At 35.9% G+C, this 14502-nt stretch overlaps 1 protein-coding gene across 8 annotated transcripts in view; it reads right to left on the reverse strand.

Moving 5' to 3' along the window:
• Nucleotides 1–14502, reverse strand: part of POLQ (DNA polymerase theta) — a 113890-nt gene that overhangs the window by 92205 nt on the left and 7183 nt on the right. For all 8 annotated transcript variants that reach the window (XR_003432706.1, XR_003432723.1, XR_003432717.1 and 5 more), the window contains exons 6-9: nucleotides 7518–7737; nucleotides 4907–5054; nucleotides 2373–2519; nucleotides 482–694 (exon numbers count right to left, since the gene is read on the reverse strand). Coding sequence is in view for 5 of the 8 variants with exons in the window: in XM_027106000.1 (XP_026961801.1) it covers nucleotides 482–694; nucleotides 2373–2519; nucleotides 4907–5054; nucleotides 7518–7737 (728 nt within the window). In the remaining 3 variants the exon portion in view is untranslated. The remainder of the gene's footprint in view (nucleotides 1–481; nucleotides 695–2372; nucleotides 2520–4906; nucleotides 5055–7517; nucleotides 7738–14502) is intronic.

Consider the following 14502-nt stretch of genomic DNA (forward strand, 5'->3'; position numbering starts at 1 on the left):
AAAAAGTGTTTTCAGAGCCAGCACCAATTTAGAAAGAGAAAGAGGGTACATGAAGTTCCTATTCCAAAAGTGTGCGAGTACTTCCCAGCTCTCAGCATCCCTATTTGAACTCTTACAGCAGGCACCTAAACAGAATTAATACCCATATAAATTAATCCCTTCACTAGCACAAAATAGTAGATGATACTGGAAATTAAAAGTCATCTTACAGCTAATGTGATGTCATCTAACATAATACTGAATCATTTCACTGTATATAATACAAAAGAAAATCTTGATTCTACATTACTAGACAATCAATAGTTGATGATATGAAAATTTTAAGTTATAGTCATATAAATATTAAACAAATCCAAAAGGATGACATTAGTGTTTTGGATAACAAAGAAATACAGCATGATAAGAAATGGGTTGCCATTCAATTTCAGGTAGACTGACACTGTCCTTCAGCAACACTATTACAAAATTCAAACTCACTTACCTACTGTGTCTACTCCTTTCCTGCCAGCACGACCAACCATCTGCTTGTAAGTAAGAATATCTAGAGGTCGACCACTGAAAATAGGAGTCCGAATGATTACACGACGTGCAGGTAAATTCACCCCAGATGAAAGAGTAGAAGTTGCTGCCAAGACCCGAATCTGACCTTGACGGAAGGCTCCTTCAATGATATCCCTCTCCTCAAAAGTAAGACCTAAAAAAAAGAAATTACAATAGCATATATTTATTAACATATAATGAAAATATTGTACTTGATCACTTACAAATGGATCTGAGAATCTGTTACAAGCATGTAAAGATTTTTTTCAAGCTATTGTTATGACTGTAAACAAAGAAGTAATCAAAGTCTACCAATTTAAGAGTATAATCTGCCAACCCTTGTACTGTATACTGTACTTCTATCTCATCTTCTAGACCAGGGGTTGTCAAACTTTATCTGTAAATATTTTAGGTTTTGCAGGACAGATGGTCTCTGCTGCAACTACTCAACTCTACCACTGTCACATGAAAGCAGCCGCAAAACAAATGGCCAAGACTGTGTTCCAATAAAACTTTATTTACAAAAACAGCTGGATTTGACCAGCAGACTGTAGTTTGCTGACCCCTGCTCTAGACAAGAACTCCTTGAAGGTAGAGACATGCCTTATGACAGTATCTGCAGGGTCTATCCAACACCATGGTGAGACACATAAATAAATGTCTGAAAAATAAATACATGAGTAAATGAAAAACAGCATACAGAATACACACTTATGTGGCTTATTTTTTATTTTCTTTTATTTTAAAAAAAATCAAAAGGATTGGGATTCTAGTTTGTAAATAAGTTGTGGGTCCACCGGTATTCATTTTACTAGTATGCATTATAAGTTATATACAATGAAAATATTCTTTTATGTGTTTGTGTGTATGGGTATATATATATATATATATATATTTTAAAAATTTATTTATATATAGCACGATAAAAATTTTAAATAAATTGAAAAGGTTAAGTTCCTAATCATAGAAACTATATATTCTTTTTTTCTTTTTTACATCTTTATTGAAGTATAATTGCTTTACAATGGTGTGTTAGTTTCTGCTTTATAACAAAGTGAATCAGTTATACATATACATATGTTCCCATATCTCTTCCCTCTTGTGTCTTCCTCCCTCCCACCCTCCCTATCCCACCCCTCCAGGCGGTCACAAAGCACCAAGCTGATCTCCCTGTGCTATGCGGCTGCTTCCCACTAGCTATCTACCTTACGTTTGGTAGTGTATATATGTCCATGCCTCTCTCTCGTTTTGTCACAGCTTACCCTTCCCACTCCCCAGAAACTATATATTCTTAATCATATCCTCAGCATATATCATCATTGACAGATCATACCCTGAAAGAAATTATTTAATTCGGTGACTGTCATAACCCTTGCAATTTTGACAACCTAGGTATTTGGTTTTTAAACACTTGTAGTCCTCTCAAAATACAATACGACAAATTCTAAACTTAATTTGATTTTGATATACTCGTGAGAATATTTCCAATACCCCTTGAGATAAAAGGAAACAGAGTGGCATAAAATTAGGATAGCAAGTACCACTCTAACCTAATTTTTAAAAAAACAAAGTATAGAAAGGTAATAATTTTAGAATTCATTTACCCAATGGTACAAAAAAGCTTATATCCAGTATTTATATACCATACAGATAAGTAAACCTACATGTTATTCTTGTTTAACCTTAATCACACAATTTCTTAAAATAAAATCTAAGAGTATTAAGTGTGGTTAACAAGAAATCAAATGCAAATCAAATATAAAAATAAAAATGAAGAAATTATAAGGATTCTTGGAGGGGGCTTCTTAATAACATATTATAAATACGGATACCTGCATGATGAAACGCTACTCCCCATGGCACAGTTTTTTGTAATACAGAGTCCAGTCCTGAAGGCAAACGTTTTAACTGATCCATCACTTCTAGGAGGCCCTTTTGTTCCAGTATCACTGGTGGAAGTTCAGATGATCTTACCAATCCTGTCACAAAAAAATCATCAACACTGTCACCTCCCCTTGGACCTCTTTAACTGCTATCTGCCTGAGTCATGACAGAGGGCAATGGTTCTGAAACTACTACTTATAATAATCACCTGGATGGGGCTTCCCTGGTGGCGCAGTGGTTGAGAGTCCGCCTGCTGATGCAGGGGACACGGGTTCATGCCCTGGTCCGGGAAGATCCCACATGCCGCGGAGCGGCTGGGCCCATGAGCCATGGTCGCTGAGCCTGTGCATCCGGAGCCTGTGCTCCGCAACAGGAGAGGCCACAACAGTGAGAGGCCCGCGTACCACCACAAAAAAAAAAAAATCACCTGGACATCTTTTAAAAATACTGATGCCTGGCATTCACCTCTGGACTTTGTGATGCGATGCAACCTGGACATAACGATTTTTAAATCTCCCCAGGCAATTCTAATGTGTACCAAAGTTTAGGAAACACTATATTAGGGTGAGATCAAGCCCACAGGAGGAGATCAAAGAAACAGCTGAAGGAAGGAGAAAATTACAGATACTACCACTCAGAGACTAAAAATCAAAATCCTCTCTCAAAGTGTGCCCCACCCCCCAAACCAGCAGTGTCAGAATCACATAGGAGCTTAGTTCTAAACGACAATTCTTCTAGCCTTTTTGGCACCAATGTGGTAATTAATCATACATTACCCTCTGTTTTTGCCTCTATGTGTAACTTCCCCCAGAAGACCTTCTTAGATGCAAGAACTATGTTTGCTTAAAGAATTTCTTAGAATTTTGGATTTCTGAACTAGTAAACCTTCTCATAGAATGTATCTTATATTTTATATATTTTTAAGTCTTTTAGGTAAACTTTTCCTAAAATTTTGAGGATCCACAGAGGGTTGCCAAAGTTTTATTTCTCTAAGAACAATTTAAAATTTTTTTAAAATTATCATTGATTCCTTATTTCAAAAGAAAAGTTATTTTAACATAAAAAATCAGTAGGGATAATTTCAAAATTTAAACTTCATCTTTACGAAAAATGTGCTGCCATGTCTTTACTTTTCTGGTGAAAAGTTCATCATAGCCCAGGCTCCAGTCTAAGCACTAGGATTTGGGAACCACTGCTATAAATCAAAATAACAGAGCCTCAAGCAAAGAAAATATTAATAATGTTTCTGGTTATTAAGGAATATAAGTTATCATGGTTCACATAAAAAATATAAGTTGGCATAATAAGAAAGTATCAATTAAGAGGGAACTAGAAGAGATATTGAAACGTTGGATCAGAGTCTACCCAATATAACTTCAGGCAAAGTTTACTTATTGGAGCTAGGCTTGAGATATCCATCACCTGTCCTCAAGATGCCACTGTCATAACAAAGTCATAAAATATCACAGTATTCTGTAACTAGAACTGGTCTCTGTCTTCCCTACACTTATCTTTGACCCCAAGGGACCATAAGCTAGTACTCATCCTAGAATCAGTAAAAATATATACTAATGGTTACAGCAATATACTAGATCAATACTCAGCAATAAAAAAGAAACAAATTGATAAAAGTAACAATCTGGATGAATCTTAAAAATATTATGATGAGTAAAAGAATCCAGGCACAAAAGACACATACACACAATATGACTTCATTTACTACATGAAATTCTTAGAAGACACAACTAATCTAGAGTGACAGAAAATATATGAGTGGTTGCCTGAAGCTGGGGATAGAGGGAGGAGATTGACAGCAAAAGAGAACATTTTAGAGTGACAGAAATGTTCTACATGTTGATCACAGTGGGGGAGTTAAACAGGTGAACACATTTGTTAAAATTCATGAAGTTACACACTTCAAGTGGGTACATTTTATTCCACATAAATTCCACCTCAGTAAAGCTTTTAAAATATTGGGTTGGCCAAAAAGTTCATTTGGCTTTTTCCATAAGATGTTATGAACAAACTTTTTGGCCAACCCAATACATGTGTATATATGTATATGTACATATGTGTGTGTGTGTGTGTGTGTATGATTCTTTTTAGAGTTACAGTTTGGAAATATAAAAAAGATATGACTGCTTTCCCCCAAAAAATGTGTATATGTGAAGTTTTTTATACAATTTAGGGGCTTCGAGGTCAACCTCTCAAAGCTCATGGATCCTAGATGAAGAACCTCAGTATATATCTGTAGAAATCCAACATTTTAAAATTCTGAAGATTAATCTAAATGTGTGTACACATTGTCTGTAAGGAGGATAAGGAGATGATTAGTCACAAAAGCATAGTTTTACAAAGGAGTATACAGTAGGCAGGTGGTGGCAATGATGAAAGAGAGCCATGCTTTGCTAATATAATTATTAACATTACTTTCAAGCAAATGTCCTAAGTATGGAGGCTTTCACTGCTATCAGTAACTTACCCTCAGCTTGATGGTGTAGACTGTAAAACGCATAGGCAATGATATCTGCCAACTTCTCACACCATTTCTTTGACGGACAGAAAAGTAATACTGAATGGTTATCACGAATGGTCTCATAACATAAACTAACAACATGGTCCTCATCTCCCTAAAAAAGAAAGAGAAGTTGCCACTGTAGTAGTACTTTCAAAACATTTTCATATCATTTTAAAGTCATTCATTTTGCTTCAAGGGAAAGGTTTTTCTACTCAAAGGCATGATAAAAATCAGTTACACAAAATCAGTAATAAAACAAAGAAAAAGCAGAAAGAGAAAAGAAGAAAATAAACTTCCTTATGATGCAAGGTGAGTAGGAAATATCTTATATTCATTCAACTAATATTGACTGACCTCCAACCCTCAAGTAATGGGGATATTATGGTGAGTAAAAGAAAGTCAAGGTACTATCTTTAAGGAGTTTAGGTCTCACTGGGGAAACATTAAAGTACTAAACAAACAAATGTAAAATACAATCATAATACGTACTATGAAAGAGAGTTTTATGGTGTTTTGAAGCCTCATATTTGACATAAATTTGAAAGATCTGAAAGAAAGGTTTCCCTGAGAAACTGATGATTTAGCTGAGACGTGAAGAATGGGAAGCATTATCCTAATGAAAGGTAACTGGGGGACAGAGAACACATCTCAAGCAGAACAAAGCATTTGTAAACACCCAGTGGTGGCCCAGGGAGTTCTCAAAACTGGAAGGTGAGTGTGTGTAACTGGATTAATTCATTAATCCATTCACTCATTAAGCAAATATTTACTATGTGCCATATATTGTTCTAGGCACTGCAGATGGAGAATAAAGCAGAAAAACAGCTCTGCCCTCAGAGTTCTTCTACTCCAGTAAGAAAAGATAGATAAAAACAACAAGATAAGTAAAACACGTAGTATGTTCAATTTTGAAAAGTGCAAAGGGGAAAAATAAAAAGGGAAAATAGGAGGAATGGGAGAACACAGCAATTTAAATAAGGTGGCCAAGGAAGGTCTGAGAAATTGATATTTGAGTAAAGGTCCAAAGGTGAAAGGGTAAACCCTACTGATGCCTGGGGGAGAAAGCATTCCAGATAAGGAGAACCTGAGGTGGGAGATTCTTGGCATATTATGGAATAGCAAAAAGGCTACCGAGGAAGTAAGAAGGAATATAGAAACTGAAGTCAGCGCACTAAGGGAGTGGCGCAGATCATGCAGGGGCTTGTAGGCTACTTTAAAGATGTTGGCTTTCATTCTAAATGAAACAGGGAACCATCACAAGTTTTTGAGCAGCATGTGATATTCATTTTAAATAGGTCACTAGCTCTTGATTTAAGCACAGACTGAAGGGGACAAAGTAGGAAGCAAAGAGATCAATTATGAGGCTATTTCAAAAATCCAGGTAAGAGTTGTAACATTTAAATGAGGTGGAGGCATAGGCATGATAATAGAAGAAGATTAACAGGAGAGTAGATGAATGTGTTTACTTATATACTTAAGGTAACCAAGGCACAGTCAGGTGAAATTTGGGGTACAGAGCGAAGCAACTAAATAAGATTCCATACCAGGCATGCGGAAGCTACAAATGCATACCTATGACAGTACTAAAACACATGAATTTAGTCCTATTCCTAGTTCTAAACTTACCCTTAACTTTTTCAGTACTCAGAGGCACTGCTCGGCATAAAAACAGATCCCTCACGGCACAGATCATGAGTCAGTCCTTTAACCTCAGGACTGAAGAATCAGGCTTAGAAAAATATTGTGAACTAAACGTTTTTAAGTGTATTTAGGGGTGTGGGGAGGGGATATTTCTCAGGCCCTTCCTAGGTGCTAGGCAATTTTTTTAAATCAAATTTCATTCTTACAATACTAAATACAAGTATTATATCCCATTTTATAGATGAAGACACTACATTCATTGAAGTTATGTGATTCAACTAATATCATAGCCATATCAAGTATCCCTATGAAGTATCAGAAGTAGGTCTTTCTGACTCCAAAAAATGATTTTTCCACTCTCCTATATTATACCTATAACATTAAACAAAAGGTCAATTTTCCACATTAGTGTTTAGTGTAAACAAAGCCATAAGAAAATCTTTTTCCTAGTTAAAAAGAAAAATCTACACAATTTTATACTTATACTTACAGGAAATGATAATACTTAAATTTAAGACACAGCTACATTTCCTCTCTCACCAACACCACCAATTCTTTAACATGAAACCAATTAGCTTAGCATTAGGAATCCTTCTAATGCATATATAATGCATATTCAACTACTTTGCAACCCCCTACTTTACTTAACTCAAAAACTGTTAACTTGGGCTTCCCTGGTGGCGCAGTGGTTGAGAGTCCACCTGCCGATGCAGGGGACATGGGTTCATGCCCCGGTCCGGGAAGATCCCACATGCCGTGGAGCGGCTGGGTCCGGAGCCTGTGCTCCACAACAGGAGAGGCCACAACAGTGAGAGGCCCACGTATAGCAAAAAACAAAAAACAACAACAACAAAAAAAAAAAACTGTTAACTTGTGAGAAAATGCAATCAAACACAAAAGTACTGGTGGTAATTATACAAAAATAATGACTTACCTTTACTTGCAGCATGGGTTGAAATTCCCTCACAAGCTTCAATGAAGAGTCATAAATAGAATTTCCAATTTTTACTGATTCCAGCAGTGGTACAGGGCGAAAGTCAGTGTGGTAGAGTTCAGCATTCAACCAGGAAGCCACAAGCTCCAAATTTGGGAGAGTAGCACTCATGCCAACAATTTGCACGGCATTAGACAGAGGACTGGCTAAATATGCCTGGCTGTGAAAAACAAATGAAAATGATGCTAAAAGACACACAGTACTAATTACAAATGGTGCTAACAATATTCTTGGTCGTGTCCTTTGGTATATATGTGCATAAATTTCTTTAGGGTATACACCTAGGAGTAAAATTGCTGGGTCTTATATTATCTTAATTTTATTAGATAATGTCCAACTGTTTTCCAAAGAGACTGTACCAGAGTTACACCCCTGCAATCCATGTGTGTTTTTTCCCCGTTTTATTGAGATATAATTGACACACAGCACTCTATAAGCTTAAGGTGTACAGCATAATGATTTGACTTACATCATGAAAAGATTATCACAATAAGTTTTGGGAACATCCATTATCTCATATAAATACAACATTAAAAAAACAGAAAAAAGTTTTTCCCTTGTGATGAGAACTCTCAGGATTTACTCTCAATGACTTTTATATATAACATACAGCAGTGTTAATTATATTTATCATGTTGTACGTTACATCCCTGGTACTTAGTTATCTTATAATAGGAAGTTTGTCTACCTTCATTCAGCTCCTTCTCTCCCCAACTCTGCCTCTGGTAACCCACAAATTTGATCTCTTTTTCTACGAGTTTGTTCATTTTTGAAGTATAACTGACCTACAACACTGTTAGTTTCTGTTACACAACACAGTGATTCAATATTTCTATACATTTCAAAATGATCAGCATAAGTCTTGTTACAATATGTCATCATACAAAGCTATTAGTTATTAACTATATTCCCCACATTGTACACTTCATATCCATGACTCATTTATTTTCCAACTGAAATTTATACCTCAATCTTCCTCACCTATTTCTTTCCTCCCCACAACCCCCATCCTTCTGGCAACCATCTGTTCTGTATTTTTAGATTCCACATGTAAGTGAAATCATAAAGTATTTGTCTTTCTCTGTCTCACTTATTTCACTTAGCATAATACCCTCTAAGTCCATCCATGTTGTTGCAAACAGCAGGATTTCCTTCTTTCGTATGGTTGAATAATATTCCATTGTATATAAATACACCATGTTTTCTTTATCCATTCATCTATTGATGGGCACTTGGTTGCTTCCATATCTTAGCTATTGTAAATAATGCTGCACTAAACCTAGGGGTGCACATATTTTTTCCAAATTAGTGTTTTTGTTTTACTTCAGATAAATACCCAGGGGTAGAATTGCTGGATCATATGGCAGTTCTACTTTTAATTTTTTGAGGAATCGCCATACTGTTTTCCATAGTGGCTGCAGCAATTATATTCCCACCGAAAGTGCACAAGGGTTCTCTTTTCTCCACATCCTTGCCCACACTTGTTATTTGCTGTCTTTTTTGATAACAGCCATTCTGACAGGTGTGAAGTGATATCTCATTGTGGTTTTGATTTGTATTTCACTGATGATTAGTGACGTTGAGCATCTTTTCATATGCCTGTTGGCCATCTGTATGTCTTCTTTGGAAAAATGTCTATTCAGACCCTCTGCCCATTTCTTAATTGGATTTTTTTATGTTGATTTATATGAATTCTTCATATATTTTAGATATTAACCCCTTACTGAATACATCATTTGCAAAAATCTTCTCCCATTCAGTATGCAGCCTTTTCATTTTATTGAAAGTTTCCTTTGCTGTGCAGAAACCTTTTAGTTTGATATAGTCCCATTTGTTTATTTTTACTTTTGTTTCCCTTGTCTGAGGAGACATATCCTAAAAATATTACTGAGAGCAACATCAAAGAGCATACTACCTATGCTTTCTTCTACAAGTTTTATGGTTTCAGGTCTTGATTTAAATCTTTAATCCATTTTGAATTTATTTTTGTGCATGCTGTGAGACAGTAATCCAGTTTTATCAACACCATTTATTGAAAAGGCTGTCTTTTCACCATTGTTGTATATTCTTGCCTCCTTTGTCATAGGTTAATTGCCCATAAAAGTCTGGGCTCATTTCTGGGCTTTCTAATCTGTTTCATTGATTTATGTGTCTGTTTTTATGCCAGTACCATACTGTTTTGATTACTGTAGCTTTGCACTATAGTCTGAAGTCAGGGAGTGTGAGGTCTCCAGCTTTGTTATTCTTTCTCCAGACTGCTTTGGCTATTCAGGGTCTTATGTGTTTCCATACAAATTTTAGAATTTTTCATTCTAGTTCTGTGAAAAATGCCATTGGTATTTTGGAAGGGATTGCACTGAATGTGTAACTTGCCTTGTGTAGTATGGTCATTGTAACAATATTTATTCTTCCAATCCATGAACACAGTATAGCTTTCCATCTGTTTGTGCTGTCTTCAATTTCTTTCATCAGTGTCTTATAGTTTTCTGAGTACAAGTCTTCTACCTCCTTAGACTTATTCCTAGGATTTTTTTATATATATATATTGGAGTATAGTTGATTTACAATGTTGTTTTAGTTTCAGGTGTACAGCAAAGTGGTTCAGTTATACATTTATCTATTCTTTTTCAGATTCTTTTCCAGTATAGGTAATTACAGAGTATTGAGTAGAGTTCCCTGTGCTATACAGTACAGCCTTGTTAGTTCCCTATTTTATATATGGTAGTATGTACAGGTTAATCCCAATCTCCTAATTTATCACTTCCCCCCACCTTTCCCCTATGGTAACCATAAGTTTGATTTCAAGATCTGTGAGTCTGTTTTGTAAGTAAGTTCATTTATATCATTTTTTATTAGATTCCATATATAAGTGATATTATGACACCTGTCTTTCTGTGTCTGACTTACTTCACTCCTTATGACAATCTCTAGGTCCATCCATGTTGCTGCAAATGGCATTATTTTGTTCTTTTTTATGGCTGAGTAATATTCCATTGTATCTATGTACCACATCTTCTTTATCCATTCCTGTTGATGGACATTTACGTTGCTTCCATGTCCTGGCTACTGTAATTAGTGCTGCAGTGAACATTGGGGTGCATGTATCTTTTCAAATTATGGTTTTCTACAGGTATATGGCCAGGAGTGGGATTGCTGCATCATATGATAGTTCTATTTTTAGTTTTTTAAGGACCCTCCGTACTGTTCACATAGAGGCTGTACCAATATACATTCCCACCAACAGTGTAGGAGGGTTCCCTTTTCTCCACACCCTCTCCAGCACTTATAGTTTGTAGACTTTTTAATGATGGCGATTCTGTGTGAAGTGATACATCATTGTAGTTTTGATTTGCATTTCTCTAATAATTAGTGATGTTGAGTATCTTTTCATGTGTTTTTTGGCCATCTGTATTCTTCTTTGGAGAAATGTCTATTTAGATCTTCTGCTCATTTTTTATTGGGTTGTTTGTTTTTATGATATTGGGCTGCATGAGCTGTTTGTCTATTTTGGAGATTAAACCCATGTCGGTCACTTTGTTTGCAAATATTTTCTCCTATTCTATGAGTTGTCTTTTCATTTTGTTTATGGTTTCCTTTGCTATGCAAAAGCTTTTAAGTTTAATTAGGTCCCACCTGTTAATTTTTGTTTTCATTTTAATTACTCTGGGAGGTGAATCCAAAAAGATCTTGCTGCAATTTATGTCAAAGAGTGTTCTGCCAAAGAGTGTTTTCCCCTAGGAATTCTATAGCATCTGGTCTTACATTTAGGTCCTTAATTCATTTTCAGTTTGTTTTTGTGTATGATGTTATGGAGTATTCTAATTTCATTCTTTTACATGTAGCTGTCCAGTTTTCGCAGTGCCACTTATTAAAGAAACAGTCTTTTCTCTATTGTATACTCTTGCTGCCTTTGTCGTAGATTAATTGACCATAGGTGCATGGGTTTATTTCTGAGCTTTCTATACTGTTCCATTGATCTATAAGTCTGTCTTTGTGCCAGTACCAAACTGTTTTGATTACAGTATGGTACTGGAACAAAGCTTTATAGTATACTCTGAAGTCAGGGAGCCTGATTCCTCCAGATCCATTTTTCTTTCTCAAGATTGCTTTGGCTATTCGGGGTCTTTTGTGTTTCCATACAAATTTTAAGATTTTTTTGCCCTAGGTCTGCAAAAAAATGCCATTGGTAATTTGATAGGGATTGCATTGGTCTTCTATCTCCTTAGTTAGACTTATTCCTAGGATTTTATTCCTTTTGATGCAATTATAAATAGGACTGTTTTCCTAATTTCTCTGATAATTCGTGTCAGTATACAGAAATACAAAAGATTTCTATATATTAATTTTGTATCCTACAACTTTACATAGTTCATTGATGAGTTCTAGTATTTTGGTGGTGTCTTTAGGATTTTCTGTGTATAGTTATCATGTCACCTGCAAACAGTGGCAGATTTACTTCTTCCTTTCCAATTTGGATTCCTTTTATTTTTTTTTTTTCTTGTCTGATTGCTGTGGCTAGGACTTCCTTACTGTTCCACATCTTTGTTACCACTTAGTATTGTCAATCTGTTAGGTATTTTGGACAGTGTGTGGTAATAGCTCTTTGAAGAGGTAATTTACATTTCCTTGATTACTAATGAGATTAAGCACCATTTCATGTTTAGACACCATTTGGATACCCTCTTATAAATGTCTGTTCAAGTTCCTTACCCATTGATATATTAGATTGTATTTTTCCTCATTGACTTGTAGAATTGTTTTTAATGTTCAGGATAATGACTTTCCTCTTTCATTAATTTTTGTTCTTGTCTTTATTATTTCTTTCCTTCCACTCTCTGTGGCATTATTTTACTATTCTTTTTCTAAGTTCTAGAGATGAATAAGTCATTAATTTTCCAGTCTCTCGTCTTTAATAATATACACACTGTATACTATCAATTTCCCTTTAAAAACAACTCTAGGGCTTCCCTGGTGGCGCAGTGGTTGAGAGTCTGCCTGCCGATGCGGGGGACACGGGTTCGTGCTCTGGTCTGGGAAGATCCCACATGCCGCGGAGCGGCTAGGCCCGTGAGCCATGGCCACTGAGCCTGCGCGTCCAGAGCCTGTGCTCCGCAACGGGAGAGGCCACAACAGTGAGAGGCCCGCGTACCGCAAAATAAACAAACAAACAAACAAAAAAACAACTCTAGCTGCATTTCACAATTTCATTAGGAGATATTTTTATTATACTTTCATTCCAAACTATCTTCCTGTTTTTACTGTGATTATTTTTTTCACCCCAAAAGGGGTCAGAATTATTTATTAATTTCTAAATATGTGGGCATCTTTCAGTTATGTTTTTCTTATAGTTATTTCTAGCTTAATTCCACTGCTGTCAAAGAATATATTTTAAATGACTTAAATCCTTTAAATATGTTGTTTTATGGCCTAGCACATGATAGGGGTTTTTTTTTTGTAAATGTTTCATATGTAACTGAAAAGAATATATATACTGCTCTTATTTGGTAAATATTCTACATACATCCATTAGATCAAATTTGCTAATTGTATTAGTCATATCTTCTATATCCCTACTAATTTGGGATATAGATGACTATCTGCATGTTTTCCCACATACTGCAAGAGATGTGTTAAAATCTCCCTAAACTGAAAGACAAGAGCTCCTAGACTGAAAGCAACTACTGAGTACCCAGAACAATGTTAGAAAACAGACCAACACCAAGACACATCAGTGACATTTCACAATACTAAGGAAGAAAAGGATCTCTTAAAAACTCTCAGAGAAAAATTTTAAAATTTATACAGGGCTTCCCTGGTGGCCCAGTGGTTCAGAATCTGCCTGCCAATGCAGGGGACACAGGTTCGAGCCCTGGTCCAGGAAGATCCCACATGCCGGGGAGCAACTAAGCCCATGCGCCACAACTACTGAGTCTGCACTCTAGAGCCCACGAGCCACAACTACTGAAGTCCGCGCACCTAGAGCCTGTGCTCCCCAACAAGAGAAGCCACAGCAATGAGAAGCCTGCACACTGCAAATAAGAGTAGCCCCTGCTCACCACAACTAGAGAAAGCCCGTGCGCAGCAACGAAGACCCAACGCAGCCAAAAATAAATAAATAAATTTATAAAATTTATACAAAGGATGAAGGATTAGCATGGCACTGCATTTCTCAATAGTAATGAGAAAAATGAAGTACTATGTTAAAAACTCTAAAAGTGCTTAAAATCTTGACGTTTGTACCTGGAAAATCTATGAAATAATTGTAAGGCATTTTCAGACATGCTAATTTTTGCAAAATTTATACCCATAATAGCCTGTACACTGAAATAAAGTGGAACTTCCTAGAAGATATCCCCACTAAAATGAGAAAGTGAATCAAGAGAAATACATATGATCACAAAAAAGGAGGGCTCTGACTCAAGCAAACAGCAATGGGAATTAATGATAATGATAAAAAGAGATCTCAAGATAACTGTTGTACAGCACATATATAGATTAACCACCTATCTAAATTGGAACAACTCGGGAGGCTTTAGGAGAAACTTCTTCAAGAAAACAAATTGGGCAGAATAACAAATGTATTGGAACATGCTGGGTGGAGATTTATATAAGTGGGGAAGAGGCTAGAGATAAATCAATGATAAGTTCACAGAAAACCAACTCATCAAACAAAAGACATTTATTAATTTCAGAGAAAACAAAAAGTTATTTAGGAAGTAAAAATAATCATAATATACCACATGGCTCAGTTGACAACGACACTTATATAGTCATAATAGTGTAATATTGAATACTGAACTAAGCAAAATTAGAACATAAGTATATTTGAAGAATGGGAATATAATGAGAGGATAAAGAAAGACTAAGGGGCTGGAGGAGATCAGGCAGAGTGAGTAAAGAATATAAAAAAGAGCTAGATCTTCAT

This window comes from Aethalodelphis obliquidens, unplaced genomic scaffold (assembly GCF_003676395.1).
Source record: "Aethalodelphis obliquidens isolate GAN/ISIS:26980383/991018 unplaced genomic scaffold, ASM367639v1 scaffold1, whole genome shotgun sequence".
In the NCBI taxonomy this organism is placed as follows: domain Eukaryota; kingdom Metazoa; phylum Chordata; class Mammalia; order Artiodactyla; family Delphinidae; genus Aethalodelphis; species Aethalodelphis obliquidens.